At 46.2% G+C, this 16,542-nt stretch overlaps 1 protein-coding gene across 1 annotated transcript in view; it reads right to left on the reverse strand.

Moving 5' to 3' along the window:
• Positions 1 to 16,542, reverse strand: part of LOC311134091 (solute carrier family 12 member 5-like) — a gene marked incomplete at both ends in the record, with an annotated part of 287,008 nt that overhangs the window by 60,497 nt on the left and 209,969 nt on the right. Inside the window, 2 exons of the mRNA XM_084167681.1 lie at positions 13,131 to 13,271; positions 15,881 to 15,978. Of these exons, the coding sequence (XP_084023807.1) occupies positions 13,131 to 13,271; positions 15,881 to 15,978 (239 nt within the window). The remainder of the gene's footprint in view (positions 1 to 13,130; positions 13,272 to 15,880; positions 15,979 to 16,542) is intronic.

Genomic DNA, 16,542 nt, shown 5'->3' on the forward strand with positions numbered 1-16,542 from the left:
AATGAGAGAGGTCCTGTGGCTGTGGCCTTCATTCTGCGGGGAAAGGGTGTTCATCACTGTCAGCGTGGCAAGAATCTCAATAAAGTTATTTTTTTTATATTCTAAATTCAAACTCCAAAGTTCCCTACCACTTATTTAGAGATTGCTGTTGAATTTGTGTCAAGATTTTTGTCAGAATGGATTTCCTTCGTCAAATAATTGAATGGCAAATGGGTTTTGCGATTAACATAATCGTAGTGACTTCAACTTTGCCTCCCTCAAATGTTATAATTAGTATAGCCTAGGCTACATTCCATTTCACCAATATAACATTTCCAGATATACAGTAGCTCCAATTATTAGATGAATACACTTTGCATGGTTACTAGTGATTTTAATTCGGAGGCAGTGGTACTGTATTAAGTTTGGTTATTATATATTAGGTTGAATTATCATGAGCTTAATGGATTTGTTTTGACCTTTCCCCTAAGCGAAATGAGTGAAAGAAACACCGAAAGATAGATCCAAGAATGTCTGTTTGGTCAAAACAAAAAAAAAATTTCTCAAATGTTGTGTAAACCAAAACTGAGGGTCATACGTGATTAAAATATGCATATGGTTAAAAATTGCTCTTTAAATTTCAATTATGCAGGAGAATAAAGTGGTTTTTTAATCAAGCACGGAATATTAAATGATCTGATGAAAGCCAACATTTGTCATTATAAATTATACAGGTATTCAATGACTTTTGGGTTACTATGATGTAGAATTATGTAGGGATTTGCTAACTTCCTGTCCTTTGCACAACCGCCCTGTTTGAGGGCAGTCAAATCAACATAGCACCCCTCCACAAAAAATGTCTCTGAGGAGTACTCGTAATTTCTGAGTTCCCCAACTGACCTTTATGTATGGTTTCCATTTTTTCCCATTTAGCAGACACTCTTATCCAGAGCGACTTACAGTTAGTGAGTGCATACATTTTTCATACTGGCCCCCCGTGGGAATTGAACCCACAACCCTGGCGTTGCAAGCGCCATACTCTACCAACTGAGCTACAGGAGGCCTTAGAGACTGAGGCAGTCATAATATGGACACCGTATAAATGTGTCCAAAATGTGACCAAACACTATCAACCGGGGGGACATCTTCAATCAGTGAAGAATTCCATTTTATAGCTGCATCATTATGCCCTCTAATACCATTTTCACACTACTGAGCCGAGCCGAGCCCTGCTGAGCCGTGCTGAGCTGAGCTGAGCCGAGCCGAGCCATGCTGAGCCGTGCTGAGCTGAGCCGAGCCGAGCCCTGCTGAGCTGAGCTGAGCCGAGCCATGCTGAGCCGTGCTGAGCTGAGCCGAGCCATGCTGAGCCGTGCTGAGCTGAGCTGAGCCGAGCCATGCTGAGCCGTGCTGAGCTGAGCTGAGCCGAGCCATGCTGAGCCGAGCTGAGCTGTACAGCGATGGCCTGGTTAGGCATCCATCATAGTTACTATAAACGTGCTGAAAATATCCAAACCAGCACAGTACGGGCCCGGTCAAACGTAGTGCACTATATGGGGAATAGGGTGCCATTTGGGACGTAGCCACTGTATGTGGATTATCCTCAACAACACCCTTCACACTGGGTGGACAAATACCCATGCAATCAAAGTGAGATAGCCCTCCGTAGCTGCTCTCCATATGTCAAATAATGTAATTTTCAGCCCTTCCACACACAGTAGAGTAACACAAAAGACCTGCATCTCATCTACGGTCGGAGCGGTCTCGATGGCTAACAATACAACACCATACACTGAGAGTACAAAACATTAAGAACACCTTACTAAAATTGAGTTGCACCCCCTTTTGCCCTCAGAACAGCCTCAATTCGTCAGTGCATGGACCCTACAAGGTGTCGAAAGCATTCCACGGGGATGCAGGCTCATGTTGACTCCAATGCTTCCCACAGTTGTGTCAAGTTGGCTTGATGTCCATTGGGTGGTGGACCATTCTTGATACACACAGGAAAAACGGTTGAGCGTAAAAAGCCCAGCAGCGTTGCAGTTCTTGATACAAACCGGTGCACCTGGCACCTACTACCATACCCCGTTCAAAGGCACTTAAATCTTTTGTCTTGCCCATTCACCCTCTGAATGGCAGACATACACAATCCATGTCTCAATTATCTCAAGGCTTCTTTAACCTGTCTCCTCCCCTTCATCTACACTGATTGAAGTGGATTTAACAGGTGACATCAATAAGGGATCATAGCTTTCACCTGGTCAGTCTATGTCATGGAAAGAGCAGGTGTCCTTAATGTTTTGTACACTCAGTGTATATCCCTGCAAATATCCACGGATTAGCAAAAAGCTGTGAAAATGGCAATCCACAAGCTTTTCAATACTGTTTACAACATAGGGTCCGCTTCCCGCACCTCTCTGATTCAGAGGGGTTGGGTTAAATACGGAAGACACATTTCGGTTGAATGCATTCAGTTGTGCAACTGACTAAGTATCCCCCTTCTCTTTCCCTTCCAAATGGCACCCTGTTCCCTAGATAGCGCACTACTTTTGATCAGGGCCCATAGGGTGCCATTTGGTACGCAGCCAGGGTCATTCTCACTAAGAGCATTATAAAGCTACTTGGCAGACAGACAGTGCTGTAGCTTACATGAAAATAATGAAGAAGAATATACTTGTATGGCCAAAATGCCACAAGATTCAGAAGACAAAACGAATAGCAAAAAAAAAAAGGACGTGTCTAATTAGTTTACATTGAGGAACAGCAGATGGGACGCTTGTTTCTATTGAATCAATATACCCCATATGGGGGGGAACCAAGGCCTCTGTTTATATAGAACTCCACTTCCATTCTCAAGTCAATTGGCATTTCCTTCCTGGACCAGGAGTGCAATACAATCCCGGACCTAGACTCCTAGAATCCGGAAAATTAGAGAGGCCCAATAGAAAACTGTCTGGTAGCCAGCGGCGGGATTTCCCTGGAGACCGTGTGAGCTGGAATGGCAACAGCATAACCGCTACAGGTTGGCGCCGTGGCGGTGAGGAGAGACAGCTGCACCACGGCCCTCTGGGATACGCAGTCAGCCCAGTTCTATCTGGCTCAGGTGCGGTGGTCCCACAGCAGGCTCCACTGCCCCCCCCCCCGGAACAGCTGCTTCAGGACCAGCTCACTACTTAGCTCACTACCCAGGTGCCCCCCCCGCCTCCTCCTCGCCACCCCTTACCCAATCACCCCCTCACTGGACCATCCGCCACCACAGCCACCTGAGACCACTCACCAGGCCCACTTATTCTCCGCAGACACAAACACTCTAGAGGCAGATGTGGTTTCTTTACAAATGCACCCTTCAGCCTGGGGGGTCTGTTAGTGTTGCTGGCTTCAAATCAAATCACATTTTATTTGTCACATGCGCCGAATACAACAGGTGTAGGGGGGGGACAATGCAAATAGTCCGGGTAGCCATTTGATTAGATGTTCAGGAGTCTTATGGCTTGGGGTTAGAAGCTGTTAAGAAGCCTTTTGGACCTAGACTTGGTGCTCCGGTACCGCTTGCCGTGCGGTAGCAGAGAGAACAGTCTATGACTAGGGTGGCTGGAGTCTCTGACACCGCCTGGTATATAGGTCCTATGATGGTAGGAAGCTTGGCCCCAGTGATGTACTGGGCCGTACGCATGTCGGTGTGTGTTTGAATCTGTCCCACTTGTGACACAAACCTTTCCACTTTCCTGTCTCTCTCCCACTGTCTCTATCCAATGTAGAACTAGTATGTTCCAAACTGCCCCATTCCTTTCGTCCTCCCTGCGTCCTTCATACTGGATGCAGAGACATGAAAATGTTATCTACGAGTTCAGCTGACTCTGGGGAAGGAGATAAAGGGCTTCATTGCCAAAATCCCGATCTATCCCTTTAAAGATAAAGGGCTTCATTGCCAAAATCCCGATCTATCCCTTTAAGTGTTGTGTGTCATGTAGTGTGTAGGCAGCTTAAGATGATCTGGAAAGTATGCAGACCCTTCCCTTTTTCCATTCATTTTTTTAACGTTACAGTCTTATTCTAAAATTGATTTGTTTTTAATCTACACACAATACCCCATAATGATGAAGTTAAAACTGGTTTTTAGAAATGTTTGCTAATTTAATTAAAAATTAAAAACAGAAATACCTTATTTACATAAGGATTCAGACCCTTTGCTATGAGACTCGAAATTGAGCTCAGGTGCATCCTGTTTCCATTGATCTATTGATCTGGCCACCCCTCATAGCCTGGTTCCTCTCTAGGTTTCTTCCTAGGTTTTCGCCTTTCTAGGGAGTTTTTCCTAGCCACCGTGCTTCTACACCTGCATTACTAGCTGTTTGGGGTTTTAGGCTGGGTTTCTGTACAGCACTTCGAGATATTAGCTGATGTAAGAAGGGCTATATAAAATAAAATTGATTGATTGATCTACAACTTCATTGGAGTCCACCTGTGGTAAATTCAATTGATAGGACATGATATGGAAAGGCACACACCTGTCTATATATATATATATATATATATATATATATATATATATATATATATATATATATATAAGGTCCCACAGTTGACCCCCCCCAAAACCAAGCCATGAGGTCGAAGGAGTTGTCCGTAGAGCTCTGAGACAGGATTGTGTCGAGGCACAGATCTGGGGAAGGGTACCAAAACATTTCTGCAGCATTGACGGTCCCCAAGAACACAGTGGCCTCCATCATACTTAAATGGAAGAAGTTTGGAACCACCAAGACTGGCCGCCCGGCCAAACTGAACAATCGGGGGAGAAGGGCCTTGGTCAGGGAGGTGACCAAGAACCTGATGGTCACTCTGACAGAGCTCCAGAGTTCCTTTGTTGAGATGGGAGAACCTTCCAGAAGGACAACCATCTCTGCAGCACTCCACCAATCAGGCCTTTATGGTAGAGTGGCCAGACGGAAGCCACTCCTCAGTAAAAGGCACATGACAGCCCGCTTGGAGTTTGCCAAAAGGCACCTAAAGGATTCTCAGACCATGAGAAACAAGATTCTCTGGTCTGATGAAACCAAGAAACCTGGCACCATCCCTACGGTGAAGCACAGTTGTGGCAGCATCATGCTGTGGAGATGTTTTTCAGTGGCAGGGACTGGGAGGCTAGCCAGGATCGAGGGAAAATGAACAGAGCGCTCAGGACCTCAGACTGGGGTGAAGGTTCACCTTCCAACAGGACAATGACCCTAAGCACACAGCCAAGACAACGCAGGAGTGACTTCGGGACAAGTCTCTGAATGTCCTTGAGTGGCCCAGCCAGAGCCCGGACTTGAACCTGATCGAACATCTCTGGAGAGACCTGAAAATAGCTGTGCAGCGACGCTCCCAATCCAACCTGACAGAGCTTGAGAGAATCTGCAGAGAAGAATGGGAGAAACTCCCCAAATACAGGTGTACCAAGCTTGTAGCGTCATACCCAAGAAGACTTGAGGCTGTAATCGCTGCCAAAGGTGCTTCAACAAAGTACTGAGTAAAGGGTCTGAATAATTACGCAAATGTGATATTTCCGTTTTTGATTTTTTATAAATTTACAAACAATTCTAAAAACCTGTTTTTGCTTTGTCATTATGGGGTATTGTGTGTAGAGTGGAGAAAAATATGGACTCAACTCAACTCAAATGTTATTCATCATATGCTTCGTAAACAACAGGTGTACACTAACAGTGTTCCTCTTGTCCAGGCGGAAAAGGGCAGTGTGGAGTGCAATATATCTGTTGGAGCGGTATGCGAATTGGAGTGGATCCAGGGTGTCTGGGATGATGATGTGAGCCATGACCAGCCTTTCGAAGCATTTCATGGCTATAGACGTGAGTGCTACGGGGCGATAGTCATTTAGACAGGTTACCTTGGCGTTCTTGGGCACAGGGACTATGGTGGTCTGCTTGAAGCATGTAGGTCAGGGTTCCCCCTAGTGGCGGTGATTGTATTGTTGGACATAAAAGACTGTAAAAACATCAGCAAATCAGTCAAGTGATTTTAATTTTGGAAATCTGTTCCAAAGTATTCCCACGCATAATAGAGAGATATCTGTGATCGTATATAAATGTAAGCAAAGTTTGAAATTATTATATTTTAGTCAAATATTATATCTGTTTGGGCTTCTTATGGTCAATTATGTCGCAGCCCCCTGACCATCCACACAATAAAAAATCTGCCTGCGGCTGAATCTAGTTGATGATTCCTGATGTAGGTATTACAGACTGGGTCAGGGAGAGGTTGAAAATGTCAGAAGACACTAGCTGTCAGCGCATGCTCAGAGTACGTGTCCTGGTAATCCGTTTGGCCCTGTGGATGTTAACCTGTTTAAAGGTCTTACATCGGCTATGGAGAGCATGATCACACAGTCGTCCGGAACAGCTCTCATGCATGGTTCAGTGTTGCTTGCCTCGAGCCGAGCATAGAAGGCATTTAGCTCATCTGGTAGGCTTGTGTCACTGTGCAGCTTGTGGCTGGGTTTCCCTTTGTAATCCGTGATAGTGTGCAAGCCCTGCTGCCACATCCGACGAGCGTCAGAGCTTAGTCCTGTATTGATGCTTTGCCTGTGTGATGGTTAGTCGGAGGCCGTAGCGGGATTTCTTATAAGCGTCCAGATTAGTGTCCCGCTCCTTGAAAGCGGCAGCTCTAGACTTTAGTTGAGTGTGGATGTTGCCCGTAATCCATGGCTTCTGGTTGGGATATGTAAATACGTACGGTCACTGTGTGGAAGACGTCGTCGATGCACTTATTAATGAAGCAGGTGACTGATGTGGTAAACTTGTCAATGCCATCGGATGAATCCCAGAACATATTCCAGTCTGTGGTAGCGAAACAGTCCTGTAGCTTAGCATCCGCTTCATCTGACCATTTCCGTATTGAGCGAGACACTGGTACTTCCTGTTTGAGTTTTTGCTTGTAAGCCGGAATCAGGAGGATAGAGTTATGGTGAGATTTGCCAAACAGAGGTTGAGGGAGAGCTTTGTATGCGTCTCTGTGTGTGGAGTAAAGGTGATCTAGAGTTTTTTCGCCTCTAGTTGCACACGTGACATGCTGGTAGAAATGAGGTAAAATGGATTTCAGTTTTCCTGTATTAAAATCAACAACCACTAGGAGCGTCGCCTCTGGATGAGCATTTTCTTGTTTGCTTATGGCCCTATTGCCAGCATTGGTTTGTGGTGGTAAATAGACGGCTATGAAAAATATAGATGAAAACTCTCTTGGTAAATAGTATGGTCTACAGCTTATCATGAGGTACTCAGCTGAACCTTGAGACTTCTTTAATATTAGAGATTGCGCACCTGCTGTTGTTAACAAAGAGGCACACACCTCCTCTCTTGAGATGACCTGATGCTGCCTTTCTGTCCTGCCGATGCATAGAAAAAACCAGCTAGATGTATATTATCCATGTCCTTGTTCAGCCACCACTCTGTGAATTGTAGGATATTACAGTTCTTCAGGTCCCATTGATAGGATAGTCTTGGAGCTCATCCAGTACGTTTGCCAATAGAATGAAGGGTAGAGACGGTTTATGCACTTGCCGAAGCAGTTTCGTCAGCCTCTCTTACGCTGCCTTTTTCTTTTCTGTGTTTCAGGTATTAGGGCCCGGTCTGGGTTGAGCAGTATGTCCTGCTCTTCCGACTCGTTGAAGTAGAAATCTTCATTCAAATAGAAATTAGTGATCGCTGTTCTGATGTCCAGAAGCTTAGTTCGGTCATAGGAAACGATGGTGGAAACATTATCTACAAAAAAGTTAAGAACAGTGAAAAAAAAAATTAATAATAATAATTATGCAATGCAGCTCATCTCATCTATTCTCATCTATGACTGGAAGTAGTTACGTGACTTAAAGGCGCTGCATGGTCAGTCTGACATCTGCATTGGCTGTGCAGCATTTACGGCGATACGGCCTCTGCAGGAGTCAGGCCATTCATACTTCTTGCGAGCGAGCACAGATGCTGTACCTCGACTTCTAATTCAATAAAAGTGTTGAGGTGCAAGGAGAGGTGTGTGGAGACATGGGATGGGGGTGGTGGGGAATGGGGAACGGGGGGGCTAGGAGCTTGTAATGCCATCTTCACGCTCTGTCGGCCAGACAGGAACTGACAGGGCTAATGTGTTTCAGCTCAGGTGGGCTGAATTATTAAAGAGGGGGAGAGAGAGAGGAAACAAGGCACCAAATATCTCCCTCCGAATGTCTGCCGATGGGTATGGATTAACCTGCGGCATGTTTGTGTGTGTGTGTGTGTGTGTGTGTGTGTGTGTGTGTGTGTGTGTGTGTGTGTGTTTGTGTGGGAGCGGAGAGACAGAGGGGTAGGGGAAGGAGGAGAGAGAGGAGAGAGAGGAGAGAGAGGAGAGAGAGGAGGAGGGTGAGGAGGGTGTGTATGTCTATGTGAGTGTGTGAGAGAGACATAGAGAGAAAGAAGGGAAGGGAGATGAGAGAGAGAGAGAGAGAGAGAGAGAGAGAGAGAGAGAGAGAGAGAGAGAGAGAGAGAGAGCAAGAGAGAGAGAGAGAGAGAGAGAGAGACTCTCCCTTCTCTCTTTAGAAGCCCCAGTATGGCATTAATATTCACGGTGGTAGCCTCGCAAAGTTTGTATCTTGAATAATGTTGCTTTGTGTTATACTACAGTTGTGTCTGCAGTTTGACAGTGTTTGTTCATGGGTAGTAAAGGTGCCTGCCTATGTCTATATGTGAATGTGTGTCATTTAGCCAATTATCTAGGCAGAACATTCAGTCCAACATCCCATTTACTTCCTTACTTACTGGACATTCCCATGGGGACCAAATGCTTAGTAAATGGGCCTTCCTGTTTGCTGGAATATTCTGGTGCTGCTACAAGAAATCCATGAAGACTGTTTGGTTTTAACCACACTTTCAGTTTGCTAAGTAGGGACACACGTACGCTTTGAATTCTCCACTTAGCTCGATTATCAACACTGTCAAACTGCAGACAACTGTAGTATAACAAAAAGCAACATTATTCAAGATACAAACTTTGCGAGGCTACCACCGTGAATATTAATGCCAGACTGGTGCTTCTAACGAGAGAAGGGAGAGGCATCGTAAAACACATGACCTGGAAGGGAAACACCATAGAAACTCAGACGGGAAAAGCCTCCACAGATCGGCAGAACGGTTTCCATCTTAACCCCGACAACCTCCAGACTGTTCCCTGATGTCGCACGGTATTAAAACCCTCTAATCTGTCTTTTCACACTGCGCCATATGAAATGCTCTGGCTGCCATACTTGAGGGGCTGCTGATGAAGGAGAGAGAGAGAGGAAAGAGGAGAGGCGAGAGAAAGGGATCGCTGTCGGAATGATAAAATGCCATTGGCTACGTTAATGAAAAGCCTCTCGTGGTGATGGGGAGATTGCCTTTGGAATGGACCTCTGATTGGAGAAGCAGCTGCTTGGCGTAGCGAGCAGGCTAATTAAGTATCGAAGGGCTGGGGAAGGCGACACGGGAAAGATTAGCCCCTTCCGCCTGGCGATAGCGTTGGAGGAGTACTGAATCCGATATATAGAGGGAAAAGTAGCAAGGACCTTACAGAGAGACAGGTGACTTCCAGGTAGAAGGGTCCTTATATAGGGACAGGTGACATCAAGGTAGAATAAACCTTGCAGAGGGACAAGTGGCATCCAGGTAGAAATGACCTTACAGAGGGACAGGTGACATCCAAGTAAAGGGACCTTACAGAGGGACAGGTGACATCCAGATAGAAGGAACCATACAGAGAGACAGGTGACATCCAGATAGAAGGAACCATACAGAGAGACAGGTGACATCCAGATAGAAGGAACCATACAGAGGGACAGGTGACATCCAGGTAGAAGGAACCATACAGAGAGACAGGTGACATCCAGATAGAAGGAACCATACAGAGAGACAGGTGACATCCAGATAGAAAGGAACCTTACAGAGAGACAGGTGACATCCAAGTAAAGGGACCTTACAGAGGGACAGGTGACATCCAGATAGAAGGAACCATACAGAGGGACAGGTGACATCCAGATAGAAGGAACCATACAGAGGGACAGGTGACATCCAGATAGAAAGGAACCATACAGAGAGACAGGTGACATCCAGGTAGAAGGAACCTTACAGAGGGACAGGTGACATCCAGATAGAAAGGAACCTTACAGAGGGACAGGTGACATCCAGGTAGAAGGAACCATACAACCATACAGAGAGACAGGTGACATCCAGGTAGAAGGAACCTTACAGAGGGACAGGTGACATCCAGATAGAAGGAACCATACAGAGGGACAGGTGACATCCAGGTAGAAGGAACCATACAGAGAGACAGGTGACATCCAGGTAGAAGGAACCTTACAGAGGGACAGGTGACATCCAGGTAGAAGGAACCATACAGAGAGACAGGTGACATCCAGGTAGAAGGAACTATACAGAGAGACAGGTGACATCCAGATAGAAGGAACCTTACAGAGGGACAGGTGACATCCAGGTAGAAGGAACCATACAGAGAGACAGGTGACATCCAGGTAGAAGGAACCTTACAGAGGGACAGGTGACATCCAGATAGAAAGGAACCTTACAGAGGGACAGGTGACATCCAGGTAGAAGGAACCTTACAGAGAGACAGGTGACATCCAGGTAGAAGGAACCATACAGAGAGACAGTTGACATCCAGATAGAAGGAACCTTACAGAGGGACAGGTGACATCCAGGTAGAAGTACTGAAAGAAGGAGCAAGGTAAACAGGGAGCCTGGAAAAAGAACCAAGAATTAAATAAATAAAGAAACCAAAACAGAAATAGATGAGGAAAAACCCAGGGTGAAAAGGTCAGGCTCTTAACTAGGCAGGTCTGTTAGGCGACTCTCCTCGTTGGGCAGACACTGAGACAGCCCAGGGTCAAAATTCACTGAGGGCTGTCATCTGGGAGACAGATCAGGCATTCCCACATGGTTGACTGGCAACGCTTGGACACTTCTCTGACAACATAACACAACACTGTCACAGCGAACCTCAGCGGAGACCAGCATGCAGTAAACAGAATTTGCTATCGACCAACACGGACTGTGTTACATATCTGACAAAGCCATATGTTTACACTCCAGTCTCTGAGTAAAAGGCTTTCACTGTCCATTGCCATAACACAACCATCATACAGTAAGGTCCAACATTATTATTATTGATAAAGATTAGCAAAAAAGACTGTATAAAATAAATAATACTAATACTGAGCTATGTGTGTATGCTCATAAAAACAAATATATATATATATATTATTTTATAGTAATACAAATGTTCAGAGAAATATATTTTTTTTTATCAAGTAATACAACAAAATCTCAGAAAGATAGGGGTCAACATTATTGGCACCCCTGTTTTCAATACCTTTCAATACCACACCTTGCAAGGATAATGGCACTGAGCCTTTTTCTCAAATGTTTTATGAGATTGGAGAACAAATTGGGAGGGATCTTAAACATTCTTCTATACAGAATCTGTCCAGCTCCTTGATATCCTTTGTCTGCACTTATGGACTGCTCTCTTCAATTCAAACCATAGATTTTCAATGGGGTTCAAGTCCGGAGACTGAGACGGCCATTTCAAAATGTTGATTTTGTGGTGAATTAAACATTTCTTTGTGGATTTTTATGTGTGCTTGTGGTTATTGTCTTGCTGGAAGATCCACTTCAGGCCAAGTTTCAGCCTCCTGGCATAATTTAGGACCTGACTGTAGGTGTGCATTTCCTGTTATGGAGAAGACATATTTTTTACTTTAACTGAAAAGTACCTTCACAGGTCACAGTGTACATGGACCTGACTGATTGGTTTTGTGTTTTACGTGCCTGGCGGATCAGTGATCAGTGATCAGTGCTGTGGTACTTGCTATTTTACGGGTCTGACTGACCAGCGCTATTTTACAGGTTTGACTGACCAGCACTGTGTTATGGCTGACCAGTGCTGTGTTATGGGTCTGACTGACCAGTGCTGGGTTATGGGTCTGATTGACCAGTGCTGGGTTATGGGTCTGACCAGTGCTGTGTTACGGGTCTGATTGACCAGTGCTGGGTTACAGGTCTGACCAGTGCTGTGTTACGGGTCTGATTGACCAGTGCTGTGTTACAGGTCTGATTGACCAGTGCTGTGTTACAGGTCTGACTGACCAGCACTGTGTTATGGCTGAACAGTGCTGTGTTACGGGTCTGACCAGTGCTGTGTTACGGGTCTGACTGACCAGCGCTCTGTTATGGGTCTGATTGACCAGTGCTGGGTTACAGGTCTGACCAGTGCTGTGTTACGGGTCTGATTGACCAGTGCTGGGTTACAGGTCTGACCAGTGCTGTGTTACGGGTCTGATTGACCAGTGCTGGGTTACAGGTCTGACCAGTGCTGTGTTACGGGTCTGATTGACCAGTGCTGGGTTACAGGTCTGACCAGTGCTGTGTTACAGGTCTGACTGACCAGTGCTGTGTTACGGGTCTGATTGACCAGTGCTGTGTTACAGGTCTGACCAGTGCTGTGTTACGGGTCTGACCAGTGCTGTGTTACGGGTCTGACTGACCAGCGCTCTGTTATGGGTCTGACTGACCAGTGCTGTGTTACAGGTCTGATTGACCAGTGCTGTGTTACAGGTCTGACCAGTGCTGTGTTACGGGTCTGATTGACCAGTGCTGGGTTATGGGTCTGATTGACCAGTGCTGGGTTACAGGTCTGACCAGTGCTGGGTTACGGGTCTGATTGACCAGTGCTGGGCTATGGGTCTGACCAGTGCTGTGTTACGGGTCTGATTGACCAGTGCTGTGTTACAGGTCTGACCAGTGCTGTGTTACGGGTCTGATTGACCAGTGCTGTGTTACAGGTCTGATTGACCAGTGCTGTGTTACAGGTCTGATTGACCAGTGCTGGGTTATGGGTCTGATTGACCAGTGCTGTGTTACGGGTCTGATTGACCAGTGCTGGGTTATGGGTCTGATTGACCAGTGCTGGGTTACAGGTCTGACCAGTGCTGTGTTACGGGTCTGATTGACCAGTGCTGTGTTACAGGTCTGACCAGTGCTGTGTTACAGGTCTGACTGACCAGTGCTGTGTTACAGGTCTGACCAGTGCTGTGTTACGGGTCTGATTGACCAGTGCTGGGTTATGGGTCTGATTGACCAGTGCTGTACCTTGATAGGTTTCTTCTTCTTTTTGTCTTCCTCCTCATTGTCTGCCTCCTCCTCGTGCTCCTTGCTGCCCTGGGGGAGGCTGGAGTAGTTGGCCAGGCTACTGATCATGGTTGATACCATGGGACTGGTCTCCATCTCCTCCTGCAGAGTGCATTGACACACACAGGATAACATAGCAAATGGTCAATTCCATATTATACACTAGGTGGTTCGAGCCCTGAATGCTGATTGGCTGACAGCCGTGGTATATCAGACCACGGGTATGACAAAACATGTATTTTTACTGCTCTAATCACGTTGGTAACGTTTATAATAGCAATAAGGCTCCTCTGGGGTTTGTGGTATATGGCCAATATACCATGGCTAAGGGCTGTATCCAGGCACTCCGCGATGCGTCATGCATAAGAACAGCCCTTAGCCGTGGTATATTGGCCATATACCACACCCTCGAGGGCCTTATTGCTTAAATAAAACATTACTATAGCAGGCAATGTAGTGAGCATATTGATGCAAAATGGATGCCTTTACATATCTGAGGTGGTGCCACATAATGTCAAATCAAATCAAATTGTATTTGTCACATATGCCGAATACAACAGGAAATGCTTACTTACAAGCCCTTAACCAACAATGCAGTTAAGAAAATAGAGTTAAGAAAATATTTACAAAATAAAATAAAGTAACACAATAAAATAACAATAACGAGGCTATATACAGGGGGTACCGGTAACCGAGTCAATGTGCGGGGGTACAGGTTAGTCGAGGTAATTGAGGTAATTTGTACATGTAGGCAGGGGTAAAGTGACTATGCATAGATAATAAACAGCGAGTAGCAGCAGTGTAAAAACAAGGGGGGGGTCAATGCAAATAGTCTGGGTGGCCATTTGATTAATTGTTCAGCAGTCTTATGGCTTGGGAGTAGAAGTTGTTAAGGAGCCTTTTGGACCTAGACTTGGCGCTCCGGTACCGCTTGCCGTGCAGTAGCAGAGAGAACAGTCTATGACTTGGGTGACTGGAGTCTTTGACAATTTTTGGGCCTTCCTCTGACACCGCCTAGTATAGAGGTCCTGGATGGCAGGAAGCTTGGCCCCAGTGATGTACTTGGCAGTACGCACTACCCTCTGTAGCGCCTTACGGTCAGCTGCTGTGCAGTTGCTATATCAGGCGGTGATGCAACCGGTCAGGATGTTCTCGATGGTGCAGCTGTAGAACTTTTTGAGGATCTGGGGACCCATGCCAAATCTTTTCAGTCTCCTGAGGGGGAATAGGCGTTGTCGTGCCCTCTTCGCGACTGTCTTGGTGTGTTTGGACCATGATAGTTTGTTGGTGATGTGGACACCAAGGAACTTGAAGCTCTCGACCCGCTCCACTACTGCCCCGTCGATGAGAATGGAGGCGTGTTCGGCCCTCCTTTTCTTGTAGTTCACGATCAGCTCCTTTGTCTTGATCTCGTTGAGGGAGAGGTTGTTGTCCTGGCACCACACTGGCAGGTCTCTGACCTCCTCCCTGTAGGCTGTCTCATCGTTGTTGGTGATCAGGCCTACCACCGTTGTGTCATCAGTAAACTTAATGATGGGGTTGAAGTCGTGGGTGAACAGGGAGTACAGGAGGGGACTAAGCACGCACCCCTGAGGGGCCCCCGTGTTGAGGGTCAGCGTGGCAGATGTGTTGTTGCCTACCCTTACCACCTGGGGGCGGCCCGTCAGGAAGTCCAGGATCCAGTTGCAGAGGGAGGTGTCTAGTGATGAGCTTTGTGGACACTATGGTGTTGAACGCAGAGCTGTAGTCAATGAACAGCATTCTCACATAGGTGTTCCTTTTGTCCAGGTGGGAAAGGACAGTGTGGAGTGCAATTGAGATTGCATCATCTGTGGATCTGTTGGGGCGGTATGCGAATTGGAGTGGGTCTAGGGTTTCCTGGATGATGGTGTTGATGTGAGCCATGACCAGCCTTTTAAAGCACTTCATGGCTACCTACGTGAGTGCTACAGGGCGGTAGTCATTTAGGCAGGCTACCTTCGCATTCTTGGGCACAGGGACTATGGTGGTCTGCTTGAAACATGTAGGTATTACCGACTCGGTCAGGGAGAGGTTGAAAATGTCAGTGAAGACACTTGCCAGTTGGTCCGCGCATGCTCTGAGTACATGTCCTTGTAATCCGTCTGGCCCCGCGGCCTTCTGAATGTTGACCTGTTTAAAGATCTTGCTCACATCGGCTATGGAGAGCGTGATCACACAGTCGTCCGGAACAGCTGGTGCTCTCATGCATGCTTCAGTGTTGCTTGCCTCGAAGCAAGTGGGAAGCAATGTGTAAGATATAAAATGTGCACTATGAATACAAACTATATAATACAGTAACAAACCACTCTTAATTCCCTTTGAGATATAAAAAAATTACACTTGGCTTTTCTGTAGCGGTTTGGAAATGTGCTTGTATTAACCTGAGGTTTTCCCTTACCCTTCAAACAGTAATTACCCTCATTAATCGATGTCAGGGACCTTATTCAATCACTTGCTGAACCGTGTGTGTGTGTGTGTGTGTGTGTGTGTGTGTGCCTACAAATTGCCTACAAATTGCAGTCTCACAGGCAGGACCATCCTCTGGTCATCACAGCCTTGATTTGTGTTGCACATGCATGAGTAAATGTGTGTGTGTCTGTCTGTGCATGTGTGTGTGTGTGTATGTGTGTGTGTGTGTGCGTGTCTGTCTGTGCATGTGTGTATGTGTGTGTGTGTGTGCGTATACATACCTCAAACAGAGCCATATGTTTGCCGTCGTATTGCTGGCTCTTCTCCGCAGCATCACTGCTGTTGATGAAAGGGCTGCTTTCTTTGGGGTTCCCATCACCTGGAAGAAGAAACACAAAACCTTCAGATGGGTTGAAATACAATGCGTCCCTGTTGTATTCAATACTTAAAATGCACAATGCTAATTTTGCTCAACTGTGTCTTTATGAATAAACAGAAGCCGTTGCCCCTCAGAGCATAATTCCCTAAACAAGTGACCCTGAACAGCCAACTAATGTGATGTCATGCTTTGGGACTGCAAGGCTTTGAGCGAGATTGATAGCCTGAGTTAAGCGCTCACTTAAAAAAAACACAAGTCCACAAAGTTTCACACTCGCATGCCTGTCAGTCGAAACTTGCAAGGACAACCTTCCCTGAAACACATATATTCATTACAGATCTAAAATCAAAACCAGGGCGAAAACATGTTTTCAGATCGCCAGGTCCGCATTACGAAACACTTGAAAATCCCTCTGTTTGCGATGCTGTTGTTTACAACACTATGGCACAAACATAGCCTATATCTGCCTTCTCTCCCCCTCCAGCCCTTCTCTAAGATGGCAGATTGCGCTCCCTCTCGCCTGAGGTCATGTCTTTTAGTGAGGTCGAGGCAGCCATGTGCGCT

This window comes from Coregonus lavaretus (assembly GCF_964263955.1).
Source record: "Coregonus lavaretus genome assembly, chromosome: 8".
Lineage (NCBI taxonomy): Eukaryota > Metazoa > Chordata > Actinopteri > Salmoniformes > Salmonidae > Coregonus > Coregonus lavaretus.